At 40.9% G+C, this 15,675-nt stretch overlaps 1 protein-coding gene across 1 annotated transcript in view; it reads right to left on the bottom strand.

Annotated features, from left to right (window-relative positions):
• The window catches only part of LOC311582507 (uncharacterized protein), a 52,906-nt gene extending 37,553 nt beyond the window's left edge, over positions 1–15,353 (bottom strand). The window contains exon 1 of the mRNA XM_084755648.1: positions 15,201–15,353. Within this exon, the coding sequence (XP_084611774.1) occupies positions 15,201–15,272 (72 nt within the window). The 5' untranslated portion in view covers positions 15,273–15,353. The remainder of the gene's footprint in view (positions 1–15,200) is intronic.
• Positions 15,354–15,675: the final 322 nt, after the last annotated feature.

Here is a 15,675-nt window from a genome sequence, read left to right as displayed (position 1 = left end):
CAGACAGGAGGGCAACCGTGCTTCAGAGTAAAGGTGTGGGTCAACAGAATTTTTAAAAAAATCATTTTACAGCCAGATGCTAACCCCACCCTCCTCTTCTCCCAGTCCTGCCCTCTCACTCCTATTCTCCCCTTCCCCCATCTCTTCTCAGAGAAGGGGAGGCTTCTAAGGGATATCAACTCACCCTGGCACCTCAAGTCACAGCAGAACTAAGCTCATTCTCTTCCACTGAGGCCAGACAAGGCAGCCTAACTAGGGAAAAGGAATCCAAAGGCAGGCAACAGAGTCAGAGACAGCCCCTACTCCCATTGTTAAGGGACCCACATGATGACCATGCTACACATCTGCTACATACGTGTGTGGGGTCTAGGTCCAGCCTATGCAAGCTCTTTAGCTGGTGATTTAGTCTCTATGAGACCTACATGGGCTCAGGTTAGTTGAGTCTGTAGGTCTTCCTGTGGACTTCCTGGACCCTCTGTAGGTCTTCCTGTGGACTTCCTGGACCCTCTGTAGGTCTTCCTGTGGACTTCCTGCCCCCTCTAACTCCTTCAATTCTTCCTCCCACTCTTCCACAAAACTCCTGGAGCTCAGCCTATTGTTGGGCTGTGGGTCTCTGCATCTGTTTCCTTCAGGACAATGTACAGGATAACCATGATACGATCCACAAACCCAAAGAAGCCAAGGAGGGCCCAAGGGAGGATGCTTGAATCTCACAAAGAAGAAGAAATAGAGCAGACACCTTAAGTAGATGGAGGGAGGAAGCTGTGTGGGAGAAGGGGTGGGGAGGGTAAATAGGGATGGGATCAGGTTTGGGGAGAATGGAGGTCAGCGGTTGATGGATGGGAGAGGGGGGAACTGGAGAGAGAAAGGAATTTGGTAGAGGAGCTTCTCTGGGACAGGAGAGACCCTCAGGAGTGTGTTGGGGTATTCCTAGCTGAGACCTCTAACAGAGGGGTACATGGAGCCTGAAGTCAACACCCCCTGTAACAAAGTGGGATTTCCAGTGGAGGAGAGGCAACACCAACCCATGCATAAAGTCATTGACCCAAAATTTGTCTTGCCTACAAGAAGTGTAGGGATAAAGATGGAGCAGAGATTGAGGAACTCAGACTGACCCAACTTGAGACCCACCCCAAGGGAGACAGCCAACCCCTGACACTATTAATGATACTCCATTATGCTTGTAGACAGGAGCCTAGCATAACAGCCTTCTGAGAGAGTCAAAGGTATTCTACCTAGATGACAGGTAAAGTAAGACTGCACCCTAGGAGAGCAGGTGGTGCTCCTGCATCTTCAACTTTATTTTTAGCACCATCTACATTGATGATTTTGGGTGATGTAGCCATTATCACTACACTAACTCTATTTATCTGTGAGCATTGGAAGTCCTTCTATTCTAGCGTCACCTTCATTTTGTTGGTTGGTTGGTTGGTTGGTTTTGTTTTTATTATATTAGTTTTTAATATTTTTTTCTGTTGGATCCCTTTAACAGACTCTCTTTCCACGGACTCACTCACTTCCCGAGACAAAGTAGTGTCTAACTTGAACATGTGATCTCAGATACATGGCCTCCAAAAAACAAAAAACAAAAAACAAAAAACAAAAAACAAACAAACAAACAAAAAAACAACCCCACACTCGTCTTGTTTTCCTGTGTTGCCAGAGTGAACTCAGAGGCGGCTGGATGCTGGGCTGAGTTCTGCAGTAGCAGGCCTGTTTCTGTCCTCATGAGTGTGGCCTCTTGGCTTGTGGACAGTAACTTAACCGTAACAGAGTTGGACTGAGCACAGTATGGGAGCCCCGATTTCCAAACGGAAGCCTCCAAAACTCACAGACAACTGAGTGCAGGTGTTCCACGGGGGGGTCTAGAAGGCTGCTTTTCTTAAGGCCCTCTCTGCCACATTTTGAGGGAGCCCACAGGCTCTCGCCCCTCTGCTCTGCCCTTTCCACCTGGCTACACTCTCCTTTGTCTTGTTCTTCCACCCTTCTTTGCGTTATTCTGCTTGAAAAGCAAGAAAATAATCTCTAATGAGACTTTGGTGTCATTTTTCTATTATTTAGGTTTCTTCCAGTATTTATGATCTTCCGTCACCCTTCCCATATGTCTACAAGTATTTCAAGAGTTTTTATAAATATGAGTGCAGTCCTCTTTATCAATAATTGTCGGGTCATGCTTGGAAACAATAAGCTTCTGGTTTTGTCTTTTTATGCTGTTCTTTCCAGTAGCGATTTTATGTCAAGCAATGGGGATGTTGCATGAGAATAGCCAAAATTGGAAATAACGCAGACACGCTGACTTTGGAAGCCATGTGGAAGACACGGGCGCCAAAGACACTGAACAGACGCAGCGATGATTCCAAACCTTTGGCCAAGTTCCCAGCCAGCAACATTGTCCGTGCCAGGAGATTTTCGGGACTATGAATGACAGATGTTCTCAGAAGGAAAATGTGTCTAAAAGTGGTCATCGAAAGCACCTCTGGAGACATGGCTCAGCCGGTAGAATCATGAGGACCCGGAGTTTGAATCCCCAGACCCTACAGAAAAGCCACATGCTGTACTGTGAGCCTGTAATCCCAGCACTCTTCATGAAAAAAAAAAAAAAGTAAGCAGACAGGACAATCCTTGGAAACCTGTGGGGCCATGAGCACATCTTATGAAACAGGAAGCAGAAAACCCTGCCTTTAACAAGGTGGAAAGCATCCCTCCTGCATGAGTGTAGCACACATGTGTGGCTGCACCTTACACATACAAGCACGGATACACACAGAAGGGGTGGGAAAGAGAGAAAGAGAGAGAGAGAGAGAGAGAGAGAGAGAGAGAGAGAGAGAGAGAGAGAGAGAGAGAACATACACACAAGATAGAAAATAAAAATTCCACAGAGATAAGTTGCTTAATTGTTTAATATCCCTCAAACCTAAAAAGGTGACATTTTTATTTTGCTACTAGAGAAAAACAACTGAATTCCTAGAAATGCCCAACTTACAGCAGAGATTTGAGTGCTTTCAGTTTCTATCAAATTATTTCTGGAGAGCTGTGCTCTGGCTCGAGCTTTCATTTTCCCACTGGGAGAACAATCCTGCCAAGCTGTTTGAAAACACAATATCCGGAAGTGCGTTCAACTTGGAGAATGAAACCTCCTGTGTCAGATCTCCAGCACCACCCTGCCTTCTTGCTGTCTGTGAGTCAGTGGATAACATGGGTTTGTTTAACATCTTTGTAGGATCAGAATACATGTAGAATGCAGACAGGCCTGCTGCTAGGCTTTGTCCTAAATGTGAATCACCATCTTGAACTCTAATTTATTCTATGTGAGAGACACAGTGACTTTTAATACACACACACACACACACACACACACACACACACACACACACACACACCCCACACACACACTAATTGTATCGCTTGCCCAACAGTTATAAACACTTTCATTTCTCAGATTAAAAGCCAGTCTGCAGTGTTGTACACAGTCTGCCCCGTGCTGTCCCTTTTTAAGCTCAGTCTATCTCCAAATCACCACAGTCCTACACCCAGAAACAGCCACACCAAACACTCACCCAACCTGGAGTTCCACACAAAATCCTTCTACGCAGAGCACGTTTTTTATCATCTGTTATCTGAGAACCTTGTTCTTCTTGAAAGTGTATCTTAATTCTGCATCCCTCAGGGAACTATTTCTGCCCAACGAGGGGGTCTCCTTTCTATACTTACTCATGACATCATCTCCTGTTCCCTTACAGAGCTTTGCAGAAATTGGTATAGCTTGTTTGCATTACTGTTTAATGTCTTCTTTTTAAAAACCAAAACAATACAGCACGAGAATCATGACTTTTCTGATTGTGAGGACAACCTGGCTGTTTTCCCTCATGTCCAGCTCATGTCTGTTGTGGTTAACTTACAAGTATGGCATAAGAATGTTTATTATTAGGCCTGTAATTATTATTACAGCAGTATTTTCTAACCCTCTAGCAATCAATCAAGACACAGACAGCTGTTATAGTTAAAAATAGCCTTAGTTAACCTGGGGCAGAGCAGATATTAATCCCCTAAACTATTTCCCATAGTGGAGCAGGTATGAGATACCTGCCCCAATCACATACCATCTGCTTCTAATAATTTCTATCAAGCTACCTAAATACGTTCTAATTATCATCATCTGTGTCATGTCTCCATCCATGCTGGCCATGAGCTTCTTCTCCACCTAACCCATGGTGTAGCCTTCTTCCCCTCTCCTCTCCTCAGGTCTGTCCTCCATAGGACAGACCACTCTCTCTCCCCAAGCCTGGAAACCTTAGCCATGCCTATCCCATTTGCCCTGCCTAGGTGTGATGATCTTTTATTGGTCAAATAGGTTAGGCTCTTAGGCATGGTACAGGTGGGGCAGAGACAGCAACAGTAATTAGCATCAAAATACACCAGACCAACCTCCAACAGACATCAGTAGCCAGTACATAGTCTTTGAATGAACAGATGCAGTAATGTTGGAAAGTGATACTTTGTTTTCATCTTTCATACAGGAATTCTGCTCTTTACACCTGAACGTTCAATAGAAATTCCCTCCTACAGTTCTGGAAGCATGACTTCTGGATGAGGGGTCCCATTGTCATGACATGTGTTACTCTTGTTCTGTTCATCGGCAGGTACAACATCTTCCCACCATGGTAGATTTTGGTCTGGGGTTCTCCAACCCAAAATAAGCCCATGATCCAAAAGATAAGTACATTGTAAACAAAGTTAAGTTTAGGGATTTACTTACACTTCACAATTTTAACAATCTTTTGGCATTTTAATATAATACTAATTATTTAATGTTTTGCACAGAAAATGAAAATAATTGTGAGATGTCTGATTCTGTTGACTTTTAGCTGAAAACTTACTAAGCAAATTATAACAAAAAGAAGTAAGGTGAGCATTTTTACCCCAGTGCTTCTAGGGGTGCTGCAGCTGAGGACCAATCCCCTGTTCTCAGTTCCCCAAAGCCTGTGTCCCTTTCTTAAATAAACACATTGATCACATTCCAAAATGCTCACAAATAGTCATTAATATGAGCATCAACCCTTCTTCATGGGAGAAGACAAAGTAAACAATTAAAAGAAATTTCCAAGGGAGAAAAGTAGGAATGAAAAAGGAAAAGAAACACAATCTAACAAGAAAGTGATTCTTGAAGTTCACAGTTAATATAATTAAAAAAATATGATTCTCAGCCTTATGAATTATATTGATTCATAAGGAAGATACCTCAAAAGCCAGCTAAGTAAACACCTTAGTTTACCACAGAGGCAGCTAGAACTTATAAAACTTCACAGAAGTCAAGATATGCAGCAAAGTCATCACTTTGAGCTTTCCAGATCTTGTACATGATAACCTTCAGGTGTAGAATCACCTAAACTGTAGGCGGGAGTTTGACAAAAAGCCACTTTCAGGTGTTACTGAACCAGTAAACAAAAATAGAGAAATGCTAAATGGGTATATTTTACTAAGAAAGGAACTGATCCCAGAACAATAATTTAAGGGAAAATAATGACTATTAAGCCAAACACACAAACACACACACACTCATGCACATGCACACACACACATATACATGCACTAGGACATGCATACACACGTGCATTGCTAGCATATTTTACAAGAAGATGGATGGTGTTAATCTGAACTGCCATTGGTTTTATTAAAAATAATACTCAATAGGAACTTTAGTAAAAACTCATGATGGAACTAAATGTGTAGACAACAGTAGTATGTCCTTAACGTATTTGAGATAAAGTAAATAGAAATTTTATTACACTGTTTAAAAGAGAAAATGAGTTCTAACCTATAGTGGGATTTGCAGACGCTGGCCTGTAGACCAAACCTCTCTGTTAGTTGTTTGGTAAATACAGTTTTATTTAAACACAATTGTCTCCATTCATGTACATGTTGTCCAAGCCAATATTATGACACAAGAACGGAGCAGATTAGAGCAAGAAACACTGCATGTACCAAGAAACCTAAATAATTTCCTTCAAGCCTTTTTATAGAAGAAGTCTGCGAATACCTGGTTTAGGCAAGAGAATAAAGTAAGAGTAATTTTGCAATAAAGGTGAGGGAAAATTATCTGGGGAAAAATGACAAAGAATGATCCTGCAAGTCACAAAAGAGCTGTTACAGAATCTATATACAGTCATCTGTCTCCTAATGTATTTGTAAAGTTAATGTGTTCTGTAGGGAAAAAATGCCTTTATAAAGGTTTAAAAAATGTCATCCTGCAAGTGACTAGAGGCAAAAGCAAAAACTGGAGCAGTGGTGAGAAATCATTGACGTCAGGTCTAAGATACAACCACTTACACTCTGACCTTTGAACTGGGCCACAGATAGTCCACCTCAAGTCCCATTGTGAGCTGTCCCGTGACTGAGATAAGACTCAGTTTCCCAAAACACTATTTTCTACTCATTGTGGTCTCCTCATTCCAATACCAGATACCAAGGCCATCCAACCTCATTTATTTATTTATTTATTTTATGTATTATTCTCTCATATATTACATCCTGAATGCAATTTCTCCCTCCAGCCAATCCTCCATTTCTCTTAGGAAAATGATAGGCCTCCCATGGATATCAACCAAAATGGCATATCACGTTGTAGTAAGACTCAGCACCTCCTCCCTCATATTAAGGCTGAACAAGGCAACACAGTAGGAGGAACAGGGTTCCAAAAGCAGTCAGAGACAGCCCGTACTTCCACTGCTAGGACTGCCACAAGAACATGAATTTATTAAACCATAACAAATATGCAAAGGTTCTAAGCCAGACCCATGCAGGCTCCCTGATTGTTTAGTCTCTGTGAGCCCCTATGGGCCCAGGTTAGTTGACTCTGTGGGTTTTCTTGTGGTGTCCTGGACCTCTCTGGTTGCTACAATCCTTCCTCTTTCACCGGATGTATCTGTTTCCATCAGTTGCTGAATGAACTCTCTCTGATGATAATTACCATAGGCTCCTGTCCATGAATATATCATTAAGGATCATTTCATTGACTTTAGGTGTTTCGGTTTGGTTTGGTTTGGTTGTTGCTGTTGTTTTGGTTTTTGGTTTTGGGTGCTTAAGGTGTTTTGCTTTGTTTTTGTTTGTTTGGTTGGTTGGTTTGGTTTAGGTTTTGCTACTCTGGTTTGTTTCTATCTTGGATCTCTGGGCTATCCAGCCTCTGCTTTATTGGCCATCCAGACAGTGTCAGACATTGGCTCCCTCTAGTGGCATGAGTCTCAAACTGGACCAGTCATTGGTTGGCCAATCCCAGTTTCTCTCTAGCAGGACACAGTGCAGGCAGAAGATTTTGCAGCTGGGTTGGTGTCCCAATCTCTCCGCTGAAACTCCTGCCTGGTTATAGATGGCCAGTTCAAGCACCTTATGCCCCATTACTAAGAATCTTAGATAGTTATCTAGCCCCCAAATGCCTCTCAGTACTCTCTCCTTCCATTCTCCCTTTACTTGATCCTTTCTGTTCCCATCCCCTCCTGCCTAGTACAACCTCAATATCTATTCTATTTCCCCTTCCCAGGGATATCTGTGTATCCTGCCTTGAGCTCTCCTTACTACTTATCCTGTCTAGTATATGTAAAATATTATCATTTACTTTATAGTTTATATACATTTATAAGGAGTATATACCATGTTTGTATTTCTTGGTGTGTGTTACCTTTTTCTAGGTCCATCTATTTGCCTGCAAATTTCATGATGTTGTTTTTTTTTAACATCTGAGCAATTCTCCATTGTATAAATGCACCACATTTTCTTTATCTATTGTTTGGCTGATGAATATCTAGGTTGTTTCTGAGTTCTGGCTATTACAAATAAAGCTTCTATGAAGATAGTTGAGCATCATGGAGCATCTTTTGGGTGTATGCCCAGGAGCAGTAGTGCTGGGTCCTGATGAAGGGTGGTTCCCAATTTTCTGAGAAAGCACCACATTGATTTCCAGTGTGGCCATGCAAGTTTACACACTCCCACCCCCAGTAATGGAGGAGTGTTCCCCTTTCTCCACATCCTCACCAGAATGTGCTGTCACTGGTGTTTTTGACCTTAGCCATTCTGACAGGTGTCAGAAGGAATCTCAGAGTCATTTTGATTTGCATTTCCCTGCTGAATAAGTATGTTGAACATTTCTTTAAGTGCTTCTAGGCCATTTGTGATTCCTCTGTTAAGAATTCCCTGTTTAGATCTGGGCCCAGGTGTCAGGTGCAAACTATGGCACCAGCTAAGGACAATACGTGCAGTAAACTTCGAATCCCTACCCAGATCTAGCCAATAGATAGGATACTCTTCACAGTTGAGTGGAGAGTGGGGTCTGACTTTCACAGGAACTCTGGTGCCCCATATTTAACCATGTCCCCTGGATGGGGAGGCCTGATAGCACTTAGAGGAAGGATAGCAGGCTACCAAGAAGAGACTTGATACCCTATGAGCTGTGTCCCCCTCAGTCACGGTCATAGGGGAGGGGAGTAAGGGGAAAATGGGAGGGAGGGAGGAATGGGAGGATACAAGGGATGGGATAACAATTTAGATGTAATATGAATAAATTAATAAAATATTTTTTAATTCCCTGTTTAGATCTGTACCCCATTTTTAATTAGATTACTTGGTTTGTTGATGTCTAGCTTTTTAAGTTATTTATATTTTGGATACCAACCTCTGTCTGATGTGGGATTGATGAAGATCTTTTCCCATTCTGTATGCTGTCATTTTGCCCTTTTGATGGTGTCCTCTGCTTTAACCGAGCTTTCAGTCTCAAGAGGTCCCACTTATTATCAACTTCAGTTCCTATTCCTGAGCTATTGGTGTTCTGCTCAGGAAGCTGTCTCCTGTGCTGACACGTTCAAGGCTATTCCCCACTTTCTCTTCCATCAGGTTTAGTATATCAGATCTAGATTTTATGTTGAGGTTTTTAATCCACTTGGATTTAAATTTGTGCAGTGTGATATATCTCCATGCAAACATCCAGTTAGACTAGCACTATTTGCTGAAGATTTTTTTTTGTCCACTGTGTAATTCTGGTTTCTGTGTCAAAATTCAAGTGCCCATAGTTGTTTGAGTTTATTTCTTGGTCTTCAATTCCATTCCATTGATCACCCTGTCTGTTTTTATGCCAGTACTGTGCAGCTTTTATTACTGTAGCTTTGCAGTACAGCTTGAAGACAGGTATAGTGATACCTCTGCAGGTTCTTTTATTGTAGAGGATTTATATAACCTGAATGTTTTATTTTCTCATATAAAGTTGACTATTATCCCTTCAATAACTGTTGTAATTTTGATGGGAATTTCATTGAATCTGTAGCTTTTGGTAAGGTAATCATTTTTACTATGTCAATCTTTTTGCTCTATGAGCATAAGAGATATTTCCATCTTTTCATATCTTCTCCAATTTTTCTCTTCAAAGACATCATGTTCTTGCCATACAGGTCTTTCACTTACTTGGTTAGAGTTACACGAAGATATTTTACATTACTTGTGGCTATTGTGAAGGGTGTTGTTTCTTTGATTTCCAGTGAAGTGGCTGGATACAAAATTAACAACAACAAAAAACCCAAAACAAAACAAAACAAACAAAAAATCCAAACCCAGTAGCCCTCCTTTATACAAACAATAAACGGGATGTCTTAATGCTCTATCTAGAACTTCAAGTACTATATTGAACAGATATAGAGAGTGGAAAGCCTTCTTTTGTCCCTGATTTTAGTGGAATTGTTTTGAGTTGTTTTTTTTTTTTTTCATTTAATTTGATGTTGGCTATTAGCTTGCTGTGTTGCCTTTATTATTTTTAGGTATTTTCCTTGTATCTCTGATATATCCAACACTTTGATCATGAGGAGGTATTGGATTTTGTCAAAGGCCTTTTCAGCATCTAATGAGATGATCATATGGGTTTTTTTTCAGTTTGTTTATATGGTAGATCAGATTGATTTTCATATATCTGGTGTGAATGTAATTTTTATGCCCCCTCAAACTGCTTAATAATGACACAGAAACCTATTATATTTATTAAAAGCTTCAGGCTTTATAGCTGGGCAGATACTCAGCTATTCTAACACTGGCCTGGGCTACCTTCCTACCATGTGGCCTGCCATCTTAGTCTCACCCTGGCTGTTCCTTCTCAATCCACGTCCTCATGGCAACTCTCTCTCTCTCTCTCTCTCTCTCTCTCTCTCTCTCTCTCTCTCTCTCTCTCTCTCTCGTGTCCCCACCTAAGAACCCCTCACTGGGATCAGAAGTCCCACCTTATACTCTTCCACCCAGCCATTGGCTGTTCAGCTCTTTATTTAACCAATCAGAAGGTGATGGAGAACAATGTTTACAACATACCAAGACAGGAGATACTCCATAGTAATGACAGTGCCAAAGTCTGGGGTGCAACCAGCTCTCTGGGTACAGAAATCATCATATGAAATTATCCTCCAACATTACCCCCTTTGGTTCAATAAAAGGCTCTTTCTCTTACACTAATAAACTATAGACAATAAGAACAATTATGAAAACAATCAGGTAAGGATTACATTCACAATGTCCAGTCCATTTGTATTTGACAACCCTGGAGAAAGCACTCTACTATCTACCCTCTTGCCTCTGGGGTTCTGGACACCTGCGTGGGCTTCTTGTAGATTAGGGAGCTTCTGCCAGAGTTATGGACTGGGATACGTAGACAAGGGGAGGGTTTGCTGTTGGAGAAGCTAAATGGGCTCTAAGGAAGCTTTGGCTATTTGCAGGCTGGTCTTACCTGGGGCTCTGGTACCCATGTGTGCTCTGGTAGAGAAGGAGTATTCTAACAGAGTTGTGGGCTAGGATTTGGACACTAACCCCTTTCTTATCAAGCAGCCTCAATTAGTCAGCACTATCTCGATTCTTGACTAACAAATATCATAACCACCAACTGTTTTTATGAATTTAACATAAATATACATTCATTCCAATTTTCCTTGAACATGTGTGTCCTTATTGAAATTCTAATTATCCATAAATGAATGTGGTTTTCTTCCTTGCTGACAAAGTTAAAATGGGATAACCTTTTAAAGTGTCCACATTCGTAGATAAGCAGCACAGTCTCTTTGTGGGTACCCTAATATGGTGAGTAGTGACCACTTCTGACATGGACTCTGGTGCTCACACATTGATCACTTCTTCCTGGCAGGCACAGAGGAAGGATACAGGCAGGCCAGATGAGACTTGATAGGCTGAGGTCAGATATTAGGGGAGGAGAGCATCCCCTTTCTATGGACTAGGGGAGCGGGGAGGCGGTATGAAGGAAGGAAGGTGGGACCAGGAAGCAATGAGGGAGGGGGCTACAATAGGGATGTAACGTGATCAAATTAAAATATATGTATTTTTAAAATTTTTTTAAAGTGTCTACATTCATATCAAAGAGTAAAAAACAGAGATTGTACCCATTTCTTCTGAAAAAAATGTTATCTAAAACCATTCATAGATAAACAGGCATTGGCAAGCATGCAGTTCATTGAAGATTTTCTTTATAGTGTCCTTTGGACCCCACCTTCTGTTTCTATGATAAAATTAGAAGCTGTAAATGTAAATGTAACTTCTATTTTTCAGATGAAGTGATGAGGTAAGAGAGCCATGCCCAAGCTTTATAAAGACATGGGCTGAGCCCACAGCATTTCTAACTATCCCTAGGCCTGGAAGCTTGTAGCTTCTACACAATCTAATCTTCTGCAAGCCTGGACCTTCAAGGCTTCAGCTTCCAGCCTCCAACTGCTAACCTAGACCTAGAATGTTTCAGCCTTTGAGACTTACTGCTGAATGAACTCACCCTTTCTAGCTCTAGCTCTTTCCGAACTCTGACTGGATGGTTAAAACCAGCTGTTTTACCTCACATTCCTCTCCAAGTCGATTGATTCAAATTGGCTTCTCTCAGTTTCTCACTGAATTGCTCTGCTTGGAAGGACTGCCTCTGAACTCCACAAACTGAATTGTTCAGAACTCAACTGCTCTGCTCTGAACTGAGCTCAACTTCCTCAACTGAACTGCACCACAAGGAACCAAACTGAATTCAACTCTCTCCCTCACTGCTTGAAGAGCTTCCCTTTCCTCTTGAAAGTTGAGCATATCCTATCTCTGACTCATTCTGTCAAATTTTTCTCTGATTGATCACTTTGTCTGCCACTCAATTAGACATCATTGCTTGGAATCAAAGGTGTGTACTAAAGACCTGTCTGTAGTCCAGTCAGAGGGATTAATGGTGTGTCTGTATTCCAACCAGATCATATCTTTTTATGTGATCCCTTGCCAGAGCATCCATGTTTCTATCTCTTCCCCCTTTTCTATTTAAGCTTAAAATTTTACACAATTTAAGTGGTACAACAGAAACAATTAACCAACCACACAATCTAAAGAGTCCAAATGTCCTTATGAAGATCCGTTGATGTGATGATCCTTTATAATTGCAGTGCTGATCCTTTGTCCTTCAACAAATGTCCATTTCAGCATCAAAGTTTTCTAATCCACTAGTCTTACGAATGTTGATCAGTCCTTTCTTAGCTGATTTGTTGAGCTGTCCTCATGAAAGGAGGGGCATCCACTTTCTGCATCACCTGCATGTCTGTCTGTCTTTCTGTATCTCCTCCTCTTTTTGGTCATGCCACTCATGTAAGCTTCCCTTACTTGGATCAGATCTTTATCAATTTTGATAGAGCCCATAGCCTTTCATCACAGCAGAAATACACACAAAAACCTTCCGTTCATATATTAAAATATCTTTAAATTATACAGGTTGATCTAATTCTGTAGTTAGTTAGTTAGTTAGTTAGTTAGTTCGTTAGTTAGTTAGTTAGTTTTCCTATAATACAGTGTCTCTCAGCAGCTGTTGTTCCTGCCTCATTGGCACTCAAAAAATGTAAAGTCAATAAAGCATTACTTAGTTTATTTCTGGGACTTTTTCACCTTTATTTATCAAAGTACAATTAGATCTTTATGAATCCACACATATTAAGAGCTAGCAGTTTTTTCCTTTAGAACTATACTATTAGGCACTAGTGTTACCTAATTAAACACAGAAACAATCAAGCCATATTACATAAAATGTCAACATTCGGTGTCAGCTAAAATAGGTGTCTGAGACTTGTGGGAATATTAATCTGAGTTCCCCATTGTGGTAATAGATCTCTTCCCCCATAGGTTTATGGCTATTATCTCTCATATAAGGCTTTAGTCTTCTTATTTGACCTTCAGGCTCCACACATTTAATTTGTCTTACATTTTGTTTTACTTGGGATAATGTTCCAATCCCTACACACTGTGCAGATACCTTCTGAATGGGCCAATGTGGATTCCAATATTCTCATAAAATTATGTTTACATCAGCTCCTGTGTCCATCAAAGCTTCAATTTCAATTTCAATACCATTAATTTTCATCTGAATTTTGGTTTCTAGTCATTGGTAACCATTTGCCAGAAAACCAGTCTTCCAGTACTCCCAAATTCTCCTGTTCTTTCATTAGGAGCTGCTTTGCCTTTGAAATACAGAAGCAGTAGAAGCTGAACAGTCCTGTGGCCTGCTTTAAACTGCATATTTTTCTTTACGTAAGCCATGATCTCAATCTCTCCCTAGAACTTCTCACTATAACTCCTGGATGCACAGTGAATCCTTGAGATGTTAGGCTACTTCTGCCTAAAACAATTTCTACTGTCTTTGTGGATAGAGGCCCATAAACTCCCGTGGGTAATTTATAGCATTGAATTTTTTTAATGACTGGGTTTGCTTTAATGACTGTAGCATGCTTTAGATCAACTCCTAGTTGAGTTTTCTCTAGTTGCTCTGTGGGTTGCTGACAGGAAGTACCTGGCTCATGTTGTCTGTTGCTAGGGCATGAGCTAAGCCTTTTAGGGACTTTCCCGTATTTACTGTATCCCATAGGGAGTTTCCCTTTGGTAAGGGATTATCTCAAATATCTCTTGCTAATCTGCATTCTTTGTCCAGTGCTTAACCTTACCACATTTTCTACAAATCCCAGAAGGCCGAGGGATTTCAAATGACCTCATCTCCCACAGTTTAAATAATGGACATTTTGATATCTAGGATTATTGGCCACTGCTTGCCCAATTACATAGTCATTGGGATCAATACCTGCAGTAGTTCTAATCCACTCATCCATGAGTGCTAACTGAGCTTTTAAAGGTCTAAGAATTTTTTACACTTTGCATTCTTGAAAGCTAAAGATTCAGTTAGTGACTGTTTCACATCTGGATCTGATATTGCCCTGCCCACAGTGGGCATTAATCTATGTAAGAAATCAGGAAAACTCTCTTTGGGGCTTTGCATAATCTTTGCAAATGACATGGACCTTTTTCTTTGTTCCTCCACCTTATTCTAGACTCTTGAAGCTACTGAAGTAATAATAGAGTCATCAAATTGCATCTGCTGTCTTAAACCAGCAAATTGACCTTCTCATGACAATTGGTCTTTCACAATATGAACACCTTTAGATTAATTATGATTTTCCATAACTGCAGCTTTTTCTCATCACTGTGTCAGGCATTGTAATTGATAACCAGCTTCCAGTACAACTTCTGCTAAATCTTTCCAGTCTTCTGTGATAATCCTGTTTTGGGTAGCTAGTCCAGGTATTGAATATCTATCCCACATAGGGAGGGTGCATCCCATAAGTTATTGTTGATTCTTTAAAATGTTTAAGATCTTATATTTTAGCAGGATTCCAGGCTAATTTTTCATTTTGTGAATTTTTTGCTATTTTCTGGCATTTGATCCCAAGTAATTGGGAAAGCTAGTGGGGGTATTCACCTTTCCTCAATTTCACCAATAGGTGGCACTATAGGCTCAATGGGCTGTCTATCTGGATCCTCAATTTCACTAGGTATCGTAGGTTCACAATTAAGCACTTCCTGTTCTTTTACTTCTTCTTTCATTTGTCTTTGGTGTCTTTGTACTATTACAGCAGTTTTCTTATTGTACAGTTAGTTTTTCAGCCATTTTCGAGAGGAAATATATAAAGATTGCAATTGAAAGTAGGGAGGGGTTTACTCCTGTGGTCATAGTTGCAATTAAATACTATGATGCCTTTTTCAAGTAATGTGTCTATCCCCTCAAGTCCTTCCCTTGATCTCAAGGGTTCTGAAGTGGAGGTTCCCATTTTTTAATACTTTTTTTTTAGTGCAAGAAGAGTCTGTCCATATAACGCAAATTGTCTTTGTGGGTGGCTTACTATGATCCATTGTCTCAGAGGTTCCTGCAGCCCTGGTGAACTGAAAGAATTGATGCTTTCTCTGGAGACCATTCCGGGCGAATTTCTCCTCTGCAGCTTTCTGTCAGATGTCTCCTGCTCTCAGCGATGTTTCTGTTAGATGTCCTCTGCTTTCTGAAACATTAATGAATTGATGAGCTTTCTCCTCCAATCACTTTGGGTGCCAGGTGTAAATGCAACTTTTGTTTTGTTTTGTTTGTTTGTTTGTTTTGTTTTTTAAGACAGGGTTTCTCTGTGTAGCCTTGGCTGTCCCGGACTTGCTTTGCAGACCAGGCTGGCCTCAACTCATAGCGAGCCACCTGTCTCTGCTTCCCGAGTGCTAGGATTAAAGGCATATGCCAACTTTTATTCATCTGATGTAACTGTCATCGCAGAAGCTTACTGCTGCATAGGCCTACCCTTTCTAGTTCTTTCTGATTTCTGGCCAGCTGGTTCA

This window comes from Acomys minous, assembly GCF_964271855.1.
Source record: "Acomys minous genome assembly, chromosome: 14".
Classification (NCBI taxonomy): domain Eukaryota; kingdom Metazoa; phylum Chordata; class Mammalia; order Rodentia; family Muridae; genus Acomys; species Acomys minous.
The sequence above is the reverse complement of the archived record's forward strand: the minus strand, read 5'-3'. Positions and strand labels throughout refer to the sequence as shown.